Source organism: Pongo abelii, chromosome 7 (assembly GCF_028885655.2).
Source record: "Pongo abelii isolate AG06213 chromosome 7, NHGRI_mPonAbe1-v2.0_pri, whole genome shotgun sequence".
NCBI classification, from domain to species: Eukaryota; Metazoa; Chordata; class Mammalia; order Primates; family Hominidae; genus Pongo; species Pongo abelii.
The window spans coordinates 32366079-32382393 of NC_071992.2; the positions used below are offsets into that span (position 1 = coordinate 32366079).

The 16315-nt window shown below is 43.8% G+C and overlaps 1 protein-coding gene across 7 annotated transcripts in view; it reads left to right on the plus strand.

Moving 5' to 3' along the window:
* Window positions 1–16315, plus strand: part of RBPMS (RNA binding protein, mRNA processing factor) — a 184465-nt gene that overhangs the window by 144827 nt on the left and 23323 nt on the right. For 6 of the 7 annotated variants that reach the window (XR_010140974.1, XR_010140972.1, XR_010140975.1 and 3 more), the window contains exon 6: window positions 13531–13661. Coding sequence is in view for 3 of the 7 variants with exons in the window: in XM_054561397.2 (XP_054417372.1) it covers window positions 13531–13661 (131 nt within the window). In the remaining 4 variants the exon portion in view is untranslated. Of the gene's footprint in view, window positions 1–13530; window positions 16313–16315 lie in introns of those variants that run through there. The other variant, XM_009243674.4, reaches the window with a different exon arrangement.

The window sequence follows — 16315 nt, forward strand, 5'->3', positions numbered from 1 at the left end:
GGATTTCTCCAGGTTGGTCAGGTTGGTCTGGTTGGTCTCGAACTCCCGACCTCAGGTGATCCGCCTGTGTCGGCCTCCCAAAATGCTGGGATTACAGGCGTGAGCCACCGCACCCGGCCATTCATGGTAAGTTTTCTTAAACCCTTTACCTTTTCAATTATCATGACAACCTATGAGAACAGGTACCACTACTACTATTCTTCCTCCTCCTCCTCTTTTGATGAGGAAATTTGCCTGAAGTCACATAGATGGTAAGTGACCAGGGACTTCAAACCTAGATCCACCTACCAAAGCATTATACCAATCCCTCATGCAAACCGTATGTATATGCATGGGCTTGTATTATATATATATTTTTTTTACTTGTTTATGCACCTTTTTCCATCTTTATAGACAGGTCTTTTACGTTACTATTTTCGGTGGCTATAATAATGGACCATTTTATAGTTATTGAACTAGCTCTTAGATTTGAACATTAAGGTATTTCCCATCCACTAATTAAAAAAAACTTTATATGACCATCTTCATAATACTTAACCAGCAGTCGGTTCTAGATTTGTAGGGGACCTTGTCTGCACTGGGATGGCTTGGACACCTTCATTCTAAAATGTTCTGAAGCTTCAGGGAGGGAAGAAACCCCAGAAACTCCTTGGTTCCTGTGTTGGGTTACCCACCAAAGATCTGAAGTCATGCCAGAGTCAACCAGCCTTCCTGCTGACCCTCATGCCCAGATTTCCTTGATTTTGCATCAGTGCAACTGAAAAAAGATTTCAGACTGACAGGCAACCTTTTAGTGTTGGAAGGTAATCTGTTCATCCCAGACCAGTGATCCGCATGAGATAGAATTACTTCCTATTCCCCAGAACGAAGAAGCTCAGTTAGTCTAAACTCTTGCAGTTTTCTTTTGGTATTTCAGTGCTTCTAACTAGGTTAGGATACCCTGTTCTCATATATGAACTCTGCAAGAATGAGTACGATTTTCAGGAATGAGAGGGCAGGAGTGGGGAGTTGTTTACATTAGCATTTGCCAAGTTTTCACTGTTTATCTTACCGGAAAGTCAACAGTGTGACTATTAACCTCCTGCATAATTAAAATTTGGGCCTTGTTATGGTTGTTCTTAAACTTGTGGTTAAATCTTTGTGATTTTTAGAAAGCAAAGAGATGAAGAGTAAAAGGAAGATAAAATATGGCCATTCAGGGGACTGAGGTACATGGACAACCTGGAGCTGCTTGTTGTAAATTGGCAGGTTCATTGCAGCCGGTGGAATGAATGATAAGGGAATTGTGTAGATCAGAGTCTCCCAAGGTACTTAGCCAGTTTTGTTTAATAAAGTTAAGTAGATTTTTTTGAGCAGATCACATTTCCCCGGTGAAGCTGGAGGGTTGTGAGATTTCTTTTAAAGAAAGTCTTCTGCTCATAAATGAAGAGCATTGTTCTTATTTTAAAAATAAGTACGTGAACACCAATATAATTAACAAAGCTCTATCTTCTAGTGATCATTAATTTAATCTTAGTACAAAAGAGCTGAACAATATGTCTGAGGCACGAAGAATGAGGAAGAAACAGTTAAACATGAGAAGTGGCTGAGGGCATACATTCCAAAGCACCACTCCCTGCCACCTCCCTCTGGTAGGTAATGACCCCAGATCATCTGATGAATCAAGGGATTGTTTTTGTACTGAGGATAGATTTCCTGTAGCAGAGACAACATTATTTATACCCCCAGATTGTATTCCTTACCTTTTTTCCTATATTAATGTCAGTTATTAATGTTACTGTTGTTTGACACTGTGCACTTACTATATGCATGTCAAATTCATATTCAGCTTTTATAATGAACTAGGTGTTTTTATCTGAGGAATCGGAGGCTGGCAGAGATTAGGTAAGTTATCCAATGTTGCACAGCTGGTAACATTTACAACTAAAGGACTTAAAGGGGAGAAACACCAGTTTGACTTTCAGGTGAAGCTTATTGAGTCACCTTTCACCACCATACGCATACATTCTGGAATTACCCCATCTATAATACTGATACAAGGAGGTCGTTTGTTCTTTTCTTGTCCATACCCTTTTCAGTGACCATCTCCTCGCCCTCTAAAGAGTTCCCACGTCTTTGGACACTTTTCAGATGACATACCACATCTTCCTAATAACCTGCCACTGTGAAATAAGGAGTTCCATTTCCAAATAGTTTCTAGTACATTCCGCTACCCACTCCCACTGAGGATCACCAGGATACATTCAGTTAAACAGGAATTACCTGTAGATAATCAGCATTACTGCCCGAAATCTGGGCTGGAAACATAAATGATGATGATACTCAACCAGCGTTTGCCTCACAGCAGGTGCTCAGTAAGTGTTTGTTGAAGACAAACAGTTGTTAACCAAGATGAATTTAAATGTGAGAGTAGCCCTGACCAAATTGACATTTTTAGATCTTGTAGGCTTTATTTATTCATGCTGGTCATAACTTCATTTAAGAATTAGCCTCATTTTGTTTTTTGGAACTGGAGACTGCCCAATTATTCATCCATCTTGTGGCCTCATGGCTTAACACTCTCAGAAAACACTTTTTATTCACTGCGATCATGGAGTATGCAGGGGGATTATCCTTCAGTGGCAACGTGGAACCTAGCCTGCCTCTGAAAGGAAGGGAGGTGAAGGAAAGCAACTCTCAGGCAACAGCAGGTGTTTCCAGAAGTGGGGTTTTGTTTTGCACTGAAAATTTAATCCAAGGGCACCAGATTTTTAAAACATGAATGAATCAAAGTAGGAGAGTTTGGAAAAGGAGGGCACTTTTGAGATGTCCACACTTTGTTGCTAGCAGCTTTGTTACTTGTGGAGAGACAGTTCTGGGTCCATGGGTGGCTTTGCTCCTGTAGGTTTTTCTTGTTTCACAGTAATTGGCAGTAAAAGACTTTTCATATTTAAGTGATTGATCTAGCCTGGCTTAAAGAGATGATCAAATTCCTTGGCACACAGAAATGTTTAGCAGCCTTGTTCATATCCATTGCCATTGTGGTGCCTGATACATCTGGTGCTAGTGAATAAGTACTCATTACTCAAAGAAGTGTAGAACAGATGCTGTGGAATTTCTTTTCAGGATTAATAACAGTATAATTTTTGCTTGTACACAAATCAGGTTTTTCCCCCCACCAGAATGCCAGGTTAAATTATTTCAAGTCTATAAAAATTGTTTTTTTTTGGCCGGGCACAGTGGCTCACGCCTGTAATCCCAGCACTTTGGGAGGCCTAGGTGGGTGAATCACGAGCTCAGGAGTTCGAGACCAGCCTGGCCTACATGATGAAACCCCATCTCTACTAAAAATACAAAAAATTAGCTGGGCGTGGTGGCAGGAGCCTGTAATCCCAGCTACTCGGGAGGCTGAGGCAGGAGAATCGCTTGAACCTGGGAGGTGGAGGTTGCAGTGAGCCGAAATTGTGCCACTGACTCCAGCCCGGGTGACAGCACGAGACTCTCAAAAAAAAAGAATTGTTTGTTTTTAGCCTAAAATTACAGTTTGCACTCTGACTTCTGAAAAACACAGAAACTCAGTTTGGAGGCAGTGATGCCTTGTCAAGAATGTAGACTCTGGAAACAGATTCTTTAGATTTGTATCCCTCTACCTATAAGCTGTATGACCTTGGACAAGTCACTAAAACTCTCCAAGCATCAATTTCTTCATCTGTAAAACGGAAATACTAGTATCTAGCTCAAAGGACTAAGGGGAGATTGAGACTTTATGCTTGTGAAGGATACTGTACACATAAGCACAAAATAAATACTTGTTCTGGTTCCTAGGGATACGTTAACATAATTTTAAATTAGGATTTCAGTCATTGATTTTTTTAACATTCCCTGTGGATAGATCAAGGGCAAGTAGCCCATGGCTAGCCAGCATAGATGGGGAACCAGAAGAACGGGGGTGGTGGAGTTGCTGAGTTCCTAGAGCAGGAGAAGGCCATGGGTGAGAGTGGGAGCTCAGTTCAGACACACAGCTTCATTCTGGAATTCCTCACGTGGCTCATAGAAGAGTTTGCTTATGTGTGTGTCTAGATTTGTGTTATTTGTGCTATGAAGTATATTTTGGGGTTCTGATTCATCAGTTTCCTAGGTCAGTGGCAATCTCTTTAAAACTGATAACTATGACAAGTTAGTAGTTTCCACCTTTTTTCGTCAAGGACTGGAACCTTTGCAGATTTAAGGAAACTGACATTTTCTTAAAAGTCAAGGAAATGTGCTAAACTGTAAATCATTGAGTGGATTACATAATTCTGAAGTTTATATCCTCTTGCTAGTTGTAAGTTAGTTGTAGGCACTTTGTAATATCGTTAATTTTAACTAACTTTTCTTGAATATGTTCTGTGTGCCAGACATATGTGCTAAGGATAGGAGATTACAGTTTTGTGAGGGACGTAGACACAGAAAAAGATAATTTTTCGTATAAGCAGTAGGTGCAGTGTTCAGGGTACACATAGGCTGTTTTGGGAGGTGTAAAAAAGGATATCTGGTCTTTACTGGATTTTCAAGAGCGCTCCGTGCCTTGATGAAGACTCTTTTAGGCAGCACCTGTCCCAACTAAGAGTCCCTGCTAAGAAATGGAAAGTTCATTAGATCAGCTTCATTCATTATCAGAGAAATCTACATTAAAATAATAGACTTTAATAACATTTCTTTAGATATAGGGTGTCACTGTGTTTGCCTATGCTGGCCTTGAACTCCTGGCTTCAGGTGATCCTGCCACCTCAGCCTCTGTAGTAGCTGGGGTTACAAGCATGTGCCCTGTTCTGTTTTTAAGGATGATTCCCAGTGTTGTTACATTAAAATTTGGTACAAATGTTGCTACTTTGGGGATTATACATTCAAATAGCACAGTTAGGTGTATTGAGTTCCTTAAAAATGTTCATTTCTGAAAGCTTTGCAAGGTTATCTGGAAGGCTGAGGAGAGAGGATCGCATGGGCTCAGGAGTTAAAGTTGGAGTGCACATTGATGATCACACCTGTGAACAGCCGCTGCACTCCAGCCTGGGCAACATAGTGAGACCTTGTCTCTAAAATAAATCAATAAATAATGAATGAATGAATGTCTGCTATGTAACATGTGCTATGCTAGGTACTGGAGATACAGCAGTAAGCACAACAGACACAGGCCCTGCACTCAGGGACCTTATAGTTCAATAAGAGATCATCTCTACAGTTCAATAAGAGATCATCTCTTTTTTTTTTTTTTTTTTTTGAGACGGAGTTTCACTCTTGTTGCCCAGGCTGGAGTGCAATGGCATGATCTCGGCTCACCGCAACCTCCACCTCCCAGGTTCAGGCAATTCTCCTGCCTCAGCCTCCCTAGTAGCTAGGATTATAGGCATGTGCCACCACGCTCGGCTAATTTTGTAGTTTTAGTAGAGACGGGGTTTCTCCATATTGGCCAGGCTGGTCTCAAACTCCCAACCTCAGGTGATCCGCCCGCCTCGGCCTCCCAAAGTGCTGGGACTACAAGAGTGAGCCACCGCGCCCGGTGAGATCATCTCTTTTTATGGACTAGATAGAGATGTACCCAAGCAGCAATTTCATTAAAAAGACACCTCTGCCTCCCCTTGCTGTCATAACCATCCTTCTCCCTTGCTCCCTTTCCTCCCTCGCCAAATAACAGATGTATGCCAGAAGAGGTGTGTGAGTGACAAATGAAAGTTTTACTAAAACACTGTTTTGTTTGTTTATAAATTTTTTATTTTTAAAAAATTAATTTCCACCTGAATCATAGATTCAAGTTGCCCTGAAGATATACTTCCTGAAACACTTTTCTTTATGTTAGGAGAAATTTATTTTCCTTCCTTTTCTACTCTTTCTCCTTTGGGGACCTCCTTTGTGGCGGGCACAGTAGTGAATCTAACAGAACAGTATGCTGCTCTCATGAAGCTTACCCAGGTCTCTAGCAGAGTGGGACTGAGTAGATCTTCTTATGTTGTTCATAGACGTAAAACCATTACGTTCTGAAAATACAGCTCCTGTTAAACATCCAGACTTGATTGCAGTTGTCAAAATCTGGGCTCGCAGAGAGGCTGGCAGACACTTTGAATATTCTGCTAATGCCAGGGAATAGACTTTCCTGGGGAAACTCTGGGTAACCCTCATCCCAGCAGCTGCAGGTCATAGGAAGGAAGAGGAATGAAAATGTCCCCATGTGATGAGTAAGAGTAGGTAATAGTAGTGGCTTAAGTTCCCAGAGGAACAGTTTTCTTCCCACTCATGCTCAGGGTTCCCTTCAACTCTGATTAGAAAGCAGATCCTTTTAAAATCCTGGATTGCGTCACATGATTTCTTAGCCTCGAAGAAGTGGGCAGTAAAGGAAGAAGACAACCATCAGAGCAGTGACTGATCAGAAGAACGGCAGAAAATCATTAAATGGAGAAGTGACTCTGGGCCAGTTGAATCATGACCAGCTTGCTTTTGGAATTTCCTTGGCATATTTATTTTGGGGTCTGCTTGCTTTTTTGCAGAAAACTTTTTGCTTCTGCAGTTTGTATCAGAGAAATAGTGGAGTGGGGAGATGGCAGAAGTTAAAGTCAGTCTGGCTGAGAACCCACATTTGGGTAATAGAAGTAGGGATGGGAATGAGAAAGACATAGAGAAGATGTCTTTATCATCAGTAGGTGGAGCTAATGAACATGGAGAGAGGCAGTGAAGTGCAGAAGTGAAGGGTCTGGACTCATGATCTTGATTGATTCACATCCTGGCTCTGTGAGAGTCATTGGGCTGGATATTTAACCTCGCTGTGTCTCAGCTTTCTCATAAGGTAAAAAGGGGCTCCTGCTGATGTCTCCCATGAGGATGATTGGTGCACAGAATGAGGTCAGTAAACACGAGCTCCTACTGTTGTTACTACTGCTGTCATCACTGTAGTTATCTTTGTCATCTTTATTGTTACTAGGACTTAGCAATTGTGACAGTAAGTTCACTTCTCCATGAGTTGAGTTTGATGAGTTTAGGGTGTTTACATTGGAGTAGAAATCAATGCTATGTAGGTTTATGAGTCATCCTAAATAGAATTAGTAGTTGAAGCAATGGAAATGACCAAGGTCCATGATAGAGAGAAAATAGAAATAGTAGAGAGCCAAGCCAAGACTTGATTTCTCCTCATGACTGCAGCACATAGTACAGTTGGTTCCCTGTACAGAACACAAAAATCGCAGTGGTAATTAGTGCTGGGTAGTGGAAAACACCTCCTTTGAGCTATTCACCCAATCTTTTTTTGTTTGGAGACAGAGTCTCGCTCTGTCGCCCAGGCTGGAGTGCAGTAGTGCTATCTTGGCTCACTGCAGCCTCTGCCTCCCAGGTTCAAGCAATTCTCCTGCCTCAGCCTCCCAAGTAGCTGGGACTACAGGCGCCCACCATTACACCTGGCTAATTTTTGTATCTTTAGTAGAGACGGGGTTCTCACCATGTGGGCCAGGCTGGTCTTGAACTCCTGACCTCAAGTGATCCACCCACTTCGGCCTCCCAAAGTGCTGGGATTACAGGCATGAGCCACCGTGCCCGGCAACAATCTTTTCATTAGCTTCTTTCATAAACATCTTCATCTACATTTGTCTTCTTGGGAAGCCAGTGAATGGGTTTGACATTCTGTGGGAACTGTATTAGTAGTTCCCTAGGGCTGCCTCAACAGATTACCAGAAACTGAGTGGCTTCAATGGACAGAAATCTGAAATCACGGTGTCAGCAGTGTTGGATCCTCTGGAGGCTCTGAGGCATTCCTCTGCTTGTAGACATACCATTCCAGTCCCTGCCTTTGTCTCAAGATTCCTAAATCTATCTGCAAAGACCCTGTTTCCAAAAACAGTTACGTACTGGGGTTCCAGGTGGATTTTGATTTGGGGAAATGCCATTCACTCTATCACAGGAGCTAGTGTTCACTGCCCTGCACCACGGGAGCTGGCGTGGGCTACATTCTTAGTCCTGATGGCGGAAGAGCATGTCTGAATAGGCTAGTCCTTAAAAGAGTGGGCCTTGTATGGTTGATTTTTGAAAGGCTTACTTAACAGGCATGGATCAACTACTTGCTGAGGTATGTGAGTGGGAGTTGATTGCTAACAGAATCCTTGATTTATTTTTCTTGTTTCAAAATTTATATTATTCCTATTAAAAATGGAATTTTTCATCATGTTTGGATTTTCTGTGTCATGGCTGCTGTTTTTCCTGGCCAAATTCTTCATCTACGAGGCAAGCTCTCCTGGAAGACTCTGTCCCTGAGTTTCTTATAGCAAGTTGAGTATGCTAAAAGCCAGACATAAAGACCACCTGCTTTCCAGGGGCCTTGTCATCACCAGCAGCAGTGGGGGCATCACCCACCCCAGGGAGGAAAGGATGGTGTATAGAAGAGACCCCGAACTATGAGACAAGAGACTTGAGTTCTGGTCTCAGTTCAGACATTATAAATTATCTATGAGACCTTAGATAGATCTTGGTGTCTTTATGTGCATATTTCTCTCCCACCCAGAATTAATCCTCAGTCTGGCTATTTCTTCACCTGAAGGCAGGATGGAAGTATATTTTTTCTTCATTCGTTTTCTCAAGTATAAAGCAAATGGTTGATGTTTTTTTAATCTTTTCTTTTCTTTTTTTAATCTTCCTTTTCCCTTTCCCTTTTTCCCTTTTTCCCTTTCCCGACAGAGTCTCACTCTGTCGCCCAGGCTGGAGTGCAGTGGTGCGATCTTGGCTCACTGCAATCTGCACCTCCCAGGTTCAAGCAATTCTTGTGCCTCAGCCTCCCAATTAGCTGGGATTATAGGCGTGCACCACCACACCCAGCTAAGTTTTGTATTTTTAGTAGAGACGGGGTTTTCCCATGTTGGCCAAGCTGGTCTCGAACTCCAGACCTCAAGTGATCCACCCACCTCTGCCTCCCAGAGTGCTGGGATTACAGGCATAAACCACTGCATCTGGCCCAAATGGTTGATTTCTTGATGTTGTCTTATAATATGGTGGTAGGCACTGGTAAGCAAGAATAAGAGCAAGCTTGCCATCCAGGAGGTAACTGCTGTGACTGGGAAGGTGCAGGATGTGGTGGAGCACAGAGAAAGCAGTCTTCTAGACTAGCAGTGCGAGACCAGGCCCCTCCCCACCCCCAGAAGTGGCATCTAAGTAGAGCACACTGAGGAGTTAAGCTGGGTGGAAAGAGTAAGTAACTGATGAGTAAGAGTTAAGCCAGGCAAGAGGAGGGGGAGAAGAGTGCCTCTGGCAGAGGGAGCAGTGTGTGGGAGAGAGGCAGGCATAATCATGCAATGGAAGTGACTGATCCCAGACCATGAGGGAGAACCAGATGAGAATCAGGGCTGGAGAGGAGGATGAGGGCCAGATAATTTGGGGTCTTATAGGCCATTACATGGAGTTTGGGCAGTATCCACAGAGCAAGAGGAAATCATAGAAGGGTTTTAAGCGGGAGTGACATGACTGAATTAAGAGACAGGGTCTTACTCTGTTGCCCTGGCTAGAAGTGTAGTGGCACAGTCACAGCCCACTGCAACCTCAAATAAGTCCTAGGTTCAAGTGAACCTCCCACCTTAGCCTCCCGAGTAGTTGGAACTAAAGGCGTGCACCACCAGGCCTGGCTAATATATATTTTTTTAAGATACGGGGTCTCGCTATGTTGCCCAAGCTTGTCTCAAATCCTGGGTCCAAGCGATCTTTCTCCTCCTGCTTCTGCCTCCCAGAGCACTGGGATTACAGGTGTGAGCCACTGCACGCAGCCATACTGTGTATTTTTAAAGTTGTCTCGACTTGAGTGTGGAAGCCAGGAGGGCTTTTAGGAGGCCTTTTCAGTAATCCAGTAGTGTTGGTGAAGATCAAACTGGATCATGGGATAGATTCACCAGGACCTTGATGAAAGAATGAATGAGAGGGAGGATGGGGTGACCACCAGGTCTGTGGCTTGGGCAGCTGAGTGGAAGGTAGCATCTTGCTGAAATCTGGAGCCAACGAGGACAGGTCATTGAGGGAGCATGTTTAGTTTTGAGTATGTCGAGCATGAAGTTGCTGTGGAATATTTCCAAATAGATGTTTTCAGGAGGCAAAAAAGTTCTTAAACCTTGTGTTACCAACTAAACTCAGAGATACATGGCCATACTTAAGTCCATTAAAGATTCTCCTTGTTCTTCCATCTCTCAGTTGTTTCTAAGAGTCATTCATGTTTATCTTTCTTTCAATGTGACCATAGACTGTATGCTTCACCTTTCTGCATCTGTTTCCTCATCTAAAACGAAAAGGCAGAAGATGATCTTCCCAAGCTCTGTAGGCTTAAACCTTCATCAGACGCTCTGCAGTTCTTACGTTTCAAAGGGATTACAGGGTGGAGTTGGAAGTTTCTAGTCCTTGTTTTTCAGAATCCAATTTGAGCTCTTCTGGTTGCATATTCTCATGCTAAGAAAAAAAGCCTATTCAGATGTATATTGTGAGCCCTCAACAACATTATCCTCAGAAGGTGCAGAAAAGAAAAGATGTAGCCAGATTGGTGCAATGGGAAAGGATTTGCCCTGCCTCTCAGGAGGGACGGATTAGGCCCAGACAAAAAAGCCCTGGCCTCTTGATCTGCCCTCTTTCTGCTCACTGGGGCCTGGCTCACTCTGGGTGGTCAAGAGCCTCTTTTGTCAAGAGGAATCTCACCCCCTCCCTAAACTCCAATTCATCCCAGTGGGCCTTGGGCAGCAATCTTTGTCTTCTTTTTTTCAGCCTTCCATCCTGTAAAGTTTGAGCAGGATGGGCAGTGACTCAGGAAGGTGAAACCCATCAGGGCCTTGCCTGCTCGTTCAGTGGGGAGTCCTTGTGAGAAGGGCTTGTGCTGTGGAAAACCAGTCTCTCTAGATTTTGTAATTTTCTCAAGCAACGAAAAAAGCAAACAAATGCAAAAAGCTTATTCTGATTTAATACCCACTTCCATTAAATGGGTATATGTGTGTGTTAGGAGAGTGCTCAGGCTCATACTGGAAAGTTAGGTGTTTGTGAGGACTGCTTCAGGTGCGATCCTGACCTGGTCAGACCACGTATCTTTTGATGTTTATGGTAATTCCACATTCCTTCATGATGGGAGAAGGGAGACAGAGATGATAAGATGTATCAAGGGATTTATCAAGTGTAAGTTCACCTTAATCTCTTTTAGGCTTCTGCCTTACTACTACTTTACTATTACTCAGCAATTTTGAGTTTAGGGGATTTCAGAGCAAATCCTCTTTTCTGCTGGGCGAGGTTTCGTGCAAATATTAATGGTGAATTGTCTCTAAGCATCAGTAAAGAACTAATGGGAAGTAATGCTTCAGGATAAAAATAGAGAAAAGTCTGGAAAACAAATTCCAGCAGTCAGGCTGACATTGAAATCTGATTCCAGCTTATCTCTGTTGCTTATCTCTTTAGGATCAGATATCTTAAAGGACATACTCATTTCATTTTTAAAAGTTTCTAAAGGAAGGACCTACTGATCAGGTAACCACCTCTACCCACCCCACCCCAGTTAGCCAGGAAGATAAGGAAGGACCACTGACAGGCTGCGGGCCAAACACGTTCCCCCTGAGGGCTCTGCCGTTTGGAATCAGTTGTATGTATCAGTTTTATGGTCTTCTGCTATCACAGTGGGAACAGACAAGATTTAAAAGACTCAGAATGTCTTAAAATAGCTTGGTCGCTAAACAACAATAATAGCTTGGCATTCCTGAGAATGGTTGTTTGTTTAAAATTCAAGGCATTGGTTCTGGTAGCAGTTAGTTTCCACTAGCTGGGCTCCCACATGAGTTACTCTGGAAATCCCATGGTCTCATCACAACAGGAAGCACAGGGATCTATTAAGCTCCTCCCAGCCCCTCTGAGGGTGGTCCCTAAGCCTTGGGCTACAGGCACCTACACACCCTAGAACACAGTAGATGCTGTGGACCTGATCATTTTAAGGACTCTGGTGATGTTGTTTTCACTCTGACTAAATAATAATGATCAGTCCACTCTTAGGGGCTTATTTCTCCCACCTAGATGCACAGGCAGTCTGTCTTTCTATCACCAAGTCCTGAGCAGGTAGTTTTTACTGCCTTGTTGAGAGGAGGAGGGAGTCGGGAAGGCCAACCAACAACAGTATGTTAACCACATTGTTGGGGTCCCATCATATCTGGAAATGGGTACAAACTGCCCTCTGAACATATCATCAGCAGTCAGCTCTTGACTCCCTACCATCCTGAGAGAAGCTCGTGCCATGCAAGCTGGCTGTTGGGGAAGCCTCACACAGGCTCTGCTACTTTCTGGTTTCGCCATAGAGCAGTCCCACATCACACCAAGCAAAGCAGTTTTCTGTTGCTAGCCCCCTTTCTGTATTGAAGAGTTTCGGAGGATGGGAAGGATGCAGAGACACTGGGCCTGGAATGGCTCCTTAGATGGTAGGAAGGAATAAAGTGACTCTGTTGACCTTGGGTCACATGCACTGTAGACTTAGGGAAAGTCCTGAATGGCAGAGTTACTAATGACTTTTATCAAATCACCTTTTGCTGACTCCCGTGTTAGTCCTGGATAGTGTCCTTGGCATACTTGATTTCAGATTTTGACAGGTGATAAAAGCACATATTGAGATTGCTGCTTCACAGAGCCCAGATTCCTTGCTATTGACTGATGTTATTTTTGCCTTTCCTGAGAAGCTCCCTCATGTGTTTGCTGTTACTTTTAATGGATTGCTTCCTGATACATGGGAGGCCCAGGCACTTGCCCTTCAATCTGGCCAACTGCAGCCTGACCTGGTGGAATTGGAGCTGCCTGAGGAACCCTTAGACCAGGCACTTGGCAACATGACTCACTTTTTTCCCCTAAAAGTCTATAAAGAGCAACTGGAAATGTTCCTGTTTACATCTTTGTGGAGTGTAATTTTAATCAGGATTCTCAAGGTTTTTCACTTCAATTCTCTGAATTTTTAAGATCTCAAATGCCCTGTGGTCACAGTATTTGGCCCTGTACTTCTGAGGGCTACATGGAAAATGCTTGATGATCATGACTGACTTGTCAGTAGTAATTATGCCAATAAACAGAAAAGTCTTCCAGTTCTGGTCTGTTGAGGCCCTGCCGTTAAGCCATGGTTTTCCCAAAGGCTCTGCAGTGGGTTCTCATGGGATATCTTTCATTGGTTCTTTCTCTCCCTTTTCCTCAGAGGGCCGCATTTTCTGTTTTGTGCAGGAAATTCCCACTGTTTTGGGTTCCCCAGCTACAGTTGGAAAGACATGGGTTCCCCAGCTACAGTTGGAAAGACATCAGAGTGTTCAAGGCAGAGTCCAGGCCTGAGATCTCAGCAGGCCAGACAGGCAGCAGATGCTTGTTGCTTTTCTTGTGTTATATTTTTCGTTCCCTTGCTTAGCATTTGTGGGACCAAAGCCAACAAACAACAGGTTGTTAAAAGAATGAGAGTAATTTGACTTCCGACAGTGATTGGGGCTCGGGGTTGTTGGGTGTTTTGTTTTCTGATTTGAAACTAGCTGTTTGGTAACCACTAACTCTCGCCTTATTCTTTTCTTGCAGATGAGCTCACAGTGCCTGCACTTTACCCCAGTAGCCCTGAAGTGTGGGCCCCGTACCCTCTGTACCCAGCGGAGTTAGCGCCTGCTCTACCTCCTCCTGCTTTCACCTATCCCGCTTCACTGCATGCCCAGGTAATTGATACCCATCGGCCACGACTTCACTCACTTCACCACCAGTCCTTTCAAACTTGGTTCCCCAGAGCACACCATACAACTAACACCTATCCAGCTAACAGATCCACCTTCAAGAGATTAATGATCCCCTCTAAATCAAGCTGACACTCCTTCAGGACTTACGAGGATCGTCTGACAGCAATGATATCACCCACTGCCTGATGTTTGCCCCAAATGACACCTCTCTCTTCCTTAATGATCTCACCTCATATCGCACATGAGAGACCGGGGCAAGTTTATCCACCTGGCTCCCAGCTAGCTAGAGGGCATCACCAGAGTGTATACGTGTGTGCCTCGTGTGGAAGGGCTGCAGAGGAAGGTGTGTGCTAGGAGAAGGGGATATGTGCGTCTGTGCATGTTTCTGTGTGTTGAGAGTTTTCCACTCTCGTGTACGGTGAGAAGAATCTCTGACCAAAGGGAAAGCTTCCAGGGGGGAAGGCTGTACTTTCTTAAATATGTTACAGGAGAGATTAAGGGTTCCTTCTCTCCATTTTCAGGAAACCCTGTAGAAAAGGAGGCACAAGATAGTGTCTAAGATGATTACAGGTCAAGGCAGAGATCTCTATTCTGACCAGCTTGCTTTCTTACTTAAAAATAACCTGATTTTTATAAACAAACTTCCTGTCTCTCTGCAAAGATCACTGTCTACATACTAACACTTCCTCTCCCCTTGGAGAAAATATTTCTCTTAGCTTCGCTTTTAGTGCAAGTGGTAGTAATCAGTGTAAAGATTCACCTTTGGAGATCACCACTCATTCTTTGGCCTGCAAAGATTGATGACCAGTAACAAATAGAAAGTACGTACGTAGGTTTCATTTGTCTTTCTGCATGTGTAATTCAGCCTTTAAATTTTAAATTTTTAAAAATTATTAGGCTGGACAGGCGGAGTTTTCGTTTGCCTGTTTTGCTCAGTGTTTGTTTACAAGGCTGGATGAAATAAACAGCTTCCCAGAAAACCTCCTTCTGACTTAAAACTCTTTTATGTTGTGCAGAATTCCCTGTCTTGATAAAGACCACCTAGAAGCAGCCCCCAGCGAGGGTTCTGGAAAGTCATTGGGGTCAAGATTGTTGTTGGCTGAACGTCTTTTAATTCTGAGTTACAAACACGTTGTGCGTGCATTGACGACCCGGCTTCCTGGGCTGCCCATGGTGCCTGAGCCCCAGTAATGATTGCCCTCTATGTTGGGAGAAGAAGGGAGAAAGTAGTACAAGTAGTGAAGAAAAAAATGTAGGTGGTGTTGGTGGTTGAGAGTACATGGCATAGAAAATAAAGGAGCCAGGATTACCTGTGCCTTTGGCTTCTCCTTCCCCTGCTGCTTTTTCTTCCTTTTTCCATGTCAGTGCTTGGGAACCCTCACAACTGGCAGGTAACAGGGTTGGGATAAAATGTAAACCTGTGGGTGTCTTCTGCTGAGTCATTAGGATCTTTGTAGCAGGCTGCGGATAAATATGTGGATGACATGGGGCAACTAAGAGCCCCTTTTGCTTGCCACCTCCCACCCCTGCTCTGGATGGTATCTCCTCTTGCTAGACTGCCGGGTACAGATCACGTGGCAATTAAGGCAAATGTTAATAAATACCATGAAACCGTGGCTTGCATAGTCTTCTGAATAGCCATGGCTTTGGTTAGTCAGCAACAAAGCCTTTCACCCTTACCCTGGATAATCAAGAGTTGACAACAGCCAGAAAGTACTGGGAATGGTGGCTTTTGGCCATGACATCTGCCCATTCTTCATTCATGTAATGGGTAAAATCAGAAGTAATTCTGGAGATATGGTATGGTAAGAGAAGGGCCTAAAGAGTCTCAAGAGATTAGAAAGCGTATGCCATTGTAAGGAAGGATGGGGAGAGAGTGCCAAGATTAGATGGACTCAGCCATTTGATTTAATGGGATGCATTGCCCATGGTGGTACCCTCCCCTGGGAGTTCTTCCTTGATCTTGAGACTTTCCCAAACTGGAATCCACTTAGCTCTGCCACATCGGTCCCAGATTGGTGGGACTCTCATCTGGTATCAGTTTTCAACGCCACTTCTTGTTTGGAGTCATTCCCGGTGCAGTCATGGACGCTATGAACAAATATGGTTATTTAAATTTATTTGTCCAGTATGAGAATCAGAATGAACTAGTAGAGGCTTTACAGATCAGCTGGTCTGACCCATTTTACAGACGAGGAAACAGGCCTGAGAAGATGGAGGGAGTTACCCACAATCTGAAGGGGCTCTACCATGACTAGACCCAGGTCACCTGCCTCCCAGGCCTGGCTCTTTCCACTCCGAGGTGCTGGCTCACCACAGACTTATTCTTTAATGGAATTTTGGAAAGGCCTCACTCCAGTGACTCCTTGGATCTTTCTTCTCTAAGTAGATGGGAAGCCTGTAAGAAGAGACTTGGAGGCAAAGCAAAGGGAATCAGCACTTAACCCTCACCCAAAGGGCCCAAGAGAATCTTTAGTAACTGGAGGTAGAGCAGACTGGAGCCTCTACGGGGCATCTCCCCATATTGGAGAATTCAGTCTTTGTTTTGGAAATCTTATAATGTCTTTGGAGAGGCTTTAAATAATTTTGTTTTTCTTAGCAATGTTATGCTCTATTTTGAGACATGGATTTTTTTT